Source organism: Lepeophtheirus salmonis, chromosome 4 (assembly GCF_016086655.4).
Source record: "Lepeophtheirus salmonis chromosome 4, UVic_Lsal_1.4, whole genome shotgun sequence".
Taxonomy (NCBI): domain Eukaryota; kingdom Metazoa; phylum Arthropoda; class Copepoda; order Siphonostomatoida; family Caligidae; genus Lepeophtheirus; species Lepeophtheirus salmonis.
Window position 1 is genome coordinate 52,442,107 of NC_052134.2, and position 6,147 is coordinate 52,448,253.

The 6,147-nt window shown below is 33.1% G+C and overlaps 1 protein-coding gene across 1 annotated transcript; it reads right to left on the reverse strand.

Annotated features, from left to right (window-relative positions):
• Positions 1-331: 331 nt before the first annotated feature.
• LOC121116189 (uncharacterized) lies at positions 332-1,875 on the reverse strand. Its single transcript, XM_040710428.2, has 2 exons — positions 1,745-1,875; positions 332-1,669 (listed from the first exon to the last, which is right to left on the reverse strand). Exons 1-2 carry the CDS (start codon positions 1,757-1,759, stop codon positions 548-550), a joined length of 1,137 nt encoding a protein of 378 aa, XP_040566362.1. The 5' UTR covers positions 1,760-1,875; the 3' UTR covers positions 332-547.
• Positions 1,876-6,147: the final 4,272 nt, after the last annotated feature.

Below are 6,147 nucleotides of genomic sequence, written 5' to 3' on the forward strand. Positions count from 1 at the left end.
CACCCCTGTAGTTCCATAGTTAGGGAAAATTGACCACCCAGCAACTCATTTTGGGTTTTTTTTTTGTACATTTTCAAAAGAAAGGATAAGTGATAAAATACTTAACGAGATTATCCCCTTTTTGTAGATCCAAATAAGCCGCCCAGGGCGACCGTTAGAGACCAAAATAGTCATCAATTTTGTTACGTAAAAAATAAAGGTGTGTTGATTTCAATCCATCTTTGTACATGCAAATACTTGATTTGAGGCATAAAGTTCAATTAATTAATCAAACTGAATAAATCTGAACAAGTTTGGGTATGAATTAAAACAAAACAAAGACGTTATGAGGTTATTTTTCTTTATAAGTGTTTATTTTCAAATTTTAGTTTTAACCACAGGTACAATTATAACACTATGGCTCATTTATTGATTGAATCGCCGACTATGTTCTATACACTAACACATAAATTTAAACATAAATGAGCCATAGTACTTAGATGTTTCACATATCAAATTAGAATACTTGTAAAGGAAATTTGGGGGTGAGTTTTCCTCTAAAATATACTTAATAAGTGTTGAGAGCATCAGCAGAGTTAACTAGATTGGTACCGGAGGCACGGAATCCGTATCCATCAGCAACGTAGTTAACAGTTTGACTCTTTCCGTAGCTATCAATATAAGAGTAGCTTCCCTTCACAACATCTCTTGCATTTCCAGATTCAGATTTTTGACTGTTGATGTTTTGATAGCCATAGTTGTAGTTGTCGTATTCATCTTGAGAGTGGTATTGAGAGCTGGCAACAGCAGGGGCATGGTAAGCTGGGATAGATGCAATGGGGTGAGGTGCATAAGCACGGGCCACTGGGGCATAAGCATGAGGAGCATAAGAAGGGTAGGCTGGGTATCCAATGGATCTCTTCTTTCTGTAGGCCTTATCAGCATAAGCAGAGTTGACGAGATCAGTTCCAGTGGCACGGAATCCTAAATCATCAGCTACATAGTTGACAGTATGGGGCTTACCATAAGCATCCACATAAGAGTAAGAGCCACTGACTCCTCCATAACCGTTTCCAGATTCTTGTCTTTGGCTGTTTTCGTTGGCATATCCGAAGGAAAAGTTGTCGTATTCATCTTGAGTACGGTATTGAGAGGAAGCAATAGCTGTGTGAGCAGCAGGTGCTGGACCATGATGAGCAGCAACTGGGGAAGCGTGGATAGCAGCAGGGCCATGATGAGCAACAGCAGCAGGGGCGGCATGGTGGTAAAGAGCGGTTGGGTGAGTGGCAACAACACTATAGGCAAGAGTGGGAGCATAAGGATAGATGGCGCTTCTCTTGTGTCTATATCCAGTATTCAAAGCGTCGGCTGAGTTGACGAGATTAGTTCCAGATGCACGGAAACCATAGTCATCAGCGACATAGTCAACGGTTTGGCTCTTACCATATGCATCAATATAGGAGTATTGTCCCTTCACAGCACCATATGCGTTTCCTGATTCAGATTTTTGGCTGTTGACGTTTTCGTATCCATAGGCAAAGTTTCCATATTCATCTTGGGAGTGATGTTGAGAGCTGGGAGTGTAGGGTGCGTAATAGGGAGCTACTTGGTGGTAAGGTTGAGGGGCATAGGGATAGCCAGGGTGTCCAATAAAGGATGCTGATGCTGCAACTAAGGTAGCGGTTAAAACCTACAAGTAAGGATAAAGAAACCATGAAGAGGTGTTTTTTTATTATATTTAGAAATATTCTTTAGGAGATCTTACAATTAAGTACTTCATTTTGACTACTTGATTCGTGTATAGCTAAACGGCGAATGTGCTGTGGAAAGGATTCACGGGGGGATTTATATACATTCATCTGTATCTCAAGTAATTACATTTGTTGTACAGTCTTCGGGCGGGGCACTTCTTGGTTGTTGAATCCTCCCTTCTGCTTCTTCATATCCGTTGAGAAGCGTCTACACGGAATAATGGATACGCCTATATAATTAACAAGAAAACAAATTTGAGAACAAATTATTTGGGTTGCAAAAAATACACATAAAAAACGGATTATATGTTTTATTTAGAGCCATTTGATTGATTTTTTTAAACATATTTGAGTCTGCAAAATAATATTCCGAACAGAATAACTACACCTTTATAATTCTTAAAGTACCTCATTGAATATCCATCTTTTATAGCCCAAATCATCAATTGTACATTAACAAATGATATATATTAAAAGATCATTATGCCATGTTTTATGGCTATAACTTCGACCCATCAACACAAAAGTAAGATAAAATGATTATTCACAAAATTGAGTATAGATTAAATTTTTATTCTTTGACGAATTATTATTATTGACCCTTTGGGTGACCCGCAAATGGCACATAAAGTATCCAAAATTGATTGTCAGAATAGTAGAATGATACATTTTATTTAAAAGACCATATTGGGTCCGTTATAAGTCCCTCAAATCAAATAAAGGTTCTAAATAATACTTAAAACTTGGTATCTTGAATCATCCCACAAATTTGAATATAAAACCTATAATTACTTCAAATATGTTCCTGACATATTGGACTGTATATGTTGTGTACAAGTTGTGATGTCTGTACAAGTTTCAGTTTATTTGTCTTAAAATGCATTATTTAAATGCAACATTAGTAATTTTAATTACCAATTATTAATTGATACTATCATTTTATTTTGATCAATTAAAATATATTGAAAAAAATGACAGCATTAATATATTGATCATTAGACTTGGGATTTGTGAGAGATCGCTCCCGAAAATTGCTCACTTTGACTTTTATGAGCAAAATTGCTCCTTTTGTTCTGGTTTGAGTAAAAATTTCTTGTATAAAATAAGTAGAACAAATTTGAATTTAGGTTACAAAAAAACTTTTGATGGCTCCTTGACGATATTTTTCGAAAAAAAGTCCAACTACAAGAATCCTCCTCGATATTTGGAGGTAAAACTTTGTATATGATTCAATTAGGGCTTTGATTAAACTAACGGATATGTGAAAAGCCAGATTCCGACAATAGTTCCATAATTAGAGGAAGGGGATATTTGATGGGAGATTGATTGTTGAATTAACCCCACTGAATCTTCCAACAAATGAGAAATACTTTGCGCAAAACTGCCAAGTCCTGATCTTCCCATAATGCAAAAGGTTGGACGTATAATCAGGGGTGGTGATGATGAAATGTCACCATTAAGATCTCACCAAATTCAAATGTGCTTCTCCTACGAATGTGGATATCTTTAATTATGTTTAAAACAAAGGCAAAAATTAACAGAAGAATAAATTTCTAAAATTACGATTTGTCGATTTAATATATCAAATTTTTTGAAAATAGTTATAAAAAATAACACCAATTACTTTAAATTTTCAGTGCTCATTTTCCAAGATTTTAGTTATCTTTTTTTTTCATTTTAGCAACAAAAATTGCTCCAAAATCTAAGTCTATTTATCATCCATGGAATATTCAATTATTGAATTATCCTCATCTTAAGTACTGTGAATCCTCCATTCAATATTATTCATCTTATTATTTGTTTGCAAAAAGATCATTATGCCACGTTTTACAGCTATAAAACTGATCAGTGATCTATAGTATAAACCTTATTAGTTATTATTTTTTAATTTACTATTATACATTGAAATTTAATCATTCAACCTCATGAAAGGTCTATTTACTTATCAATTTATCGTCTAACTTTACAAATTTCTAAATCTAATTTAATATTTTAAACTGTATCAACCGTCCCTAGTAGCTATGGGAACAATTGCAGTAATTGACGAGTCGCCCTCATAAGCTAATTGTGGATAAGGTATTGAATGCTCAGGGGCATCAGTAACACCACACCAAATTAAGGAATTTTGTATTTTGATATAATTTTATGTCATCATTCTGGCAAATTATGTAGCAGAGTAAAAAATATAATATTTGAAATATTTTCACAAAAAAATATTTGGGATATTTGGGTTTTGGAGGAGGCAGAGGCTTCAGCCCTACCAGCCTATCTTTTGCAGATGCACCTCATTTAAAATCACTTCCAATTACTTACCAATGACTTGTACTTTTTTTTTTTTTTTTGATCAATTAAGTACGATAAAAGTAGGATAATTAGAGAAAAATACCTTATTCCTTCTGTTAGAGTAGTTAATTTTTATCTACAATATGTTAATAAGATTGTATAACAAATGGTTAGTCCCATTAACATCTAATAGTTCACTATTTTCCTTAATATCAATGAAAAAAGGGGTTTATTTTTTTAATCCCTGGTTGTTTGGACCCCTTAAAAATGGCCACCTCAACCATCCTGACGTTACCAATTGCATCATAATTAAGTACGACGCCCTCATAGTCTTCATATTTAATATTTTTAATCCATAAAAAGGACAAATGTCCACAAACTATTGATGAAACTTCTTTAAATGTTTTTAAAAATTTAAGGAAAACTAAAATTCTGCATGAATACTTCTGTATGCCCATGATAAACAGTGAAATTGGAATTAAATTAAAGTAATATCTATGGAAAATCCCTATGAAATGTCTAAATTAGTTCCATAAATTCTATTTTGGAATGATTAGAGACGAGAATAATAGAACAATTAGGGGAAATATCTTATTTTTTCCATTGTAATAGTATATTTATTGTCTACACCAGGGACAAACAAACCGTGGCCAGCGAGCCTAATTACGGCCGCTTAATATTTAAGTGCAGCCTACTACTCATTCTGTCTTCAAATAGTATTTTTGAAGAAAAATTGTCAAAATGAATTTTTGAAAAAAATATCCCCTTGACGAAAAAAAAAAAAAAAATATATATATATATATATATTTATAAACCCACGAACGCTCCTGAACAGGGTTACCAAATTGGCATTGAAAAATTAGATTTGGTCTTTTTATAATTTGCTCAAAATTTTAAATATATACATATGTACTTCAGTTTTGTTTTATGATGCCATTTTGCATAAAATTTAAACTAAAAAGATTTTAAAAACTAAACTATTATTATAAAACTTTGTTTTTCCAATCCCTTTCAAGGATGGCCGACATCAACAATATCCAGATATGTTGTGTCAAAATTGAGCTAATCTAAATCAAATGATATCGGAGTAATTGAGCCCAAAACAAAGTGTTCTAACTGTTTTCCTACATTATATTGGATGTCTTTATGGCCCAAATCATCAGTAAATTTGTACAACAAGGATACATATATACTAAAAAGATCATTATGCCACGTTTTATGGGTATGAATATTAGTATTAATAAGTACATACATAATATGGATGTTGTTGTAGTACAACCCTATAACAAAAGAATAACTATCATCAATCATGCAAATGCATGCCAATAAGAAGTTTGGGGGGGGGTATATTTACATATTTGTACGGCTAATAGAGATGTTAATTGATCGTCAGGTCATTTTATGAAGTATCTCAGTATATTTATAAAGCGTTTTCTCGTGACTTCGCCATTTTGTAAGTCACCCATCATCTTGGAGGAAGTAAAAACAAACTAATTCATTTATTAACCTTATTAAAACTCTTGTTCCTAGATATTATAAAAGTCAAATAACATACCAAGTGGTCTCTTAAAATAAGAAGACTTCAAATTTTAAACTTAAAGTAGATTTAATGTATTAATTAACAATGGAATTTCAACAAAATTAATACTATATATAGATGTGTATCTGAGCTCTCTCAATCATTAATGTAGACGTCCTTAGCGGCAATGATGGCTTCCAGGTTACGGCGGAAGCCCTGGCACAGATGGATTAATTTCATTTTGTTATCAAAAGTGGTCTTTCCACCCTCACAAGGCTCTTTCCACATACTTTTTTTGATATCTCTCTGAACAACCCGGTGTAAAATTCCTCTTGGATTTGAGGATATTGGCCTACGCTGTTTTCTTTAACGCCTCCGGTTGATTCAGACTTGTTAATGGAGTAAAAAGTGGTCTTGGAGACGCCCAACTTTTTGGAATCCGCGAATGGAAATTCGTCAATCATGTTCAAGTGTCATTGTATGGACTTGTACGTAAGCTACAGAGATATGGTTTATTATTTTTTTTTTTTACTAATTGTTCATGCTTTTATATATTGAAATATGAATTCATTCTAATTACTCAACTTTTATTCATTATTGTATTTGTAAGTGTTT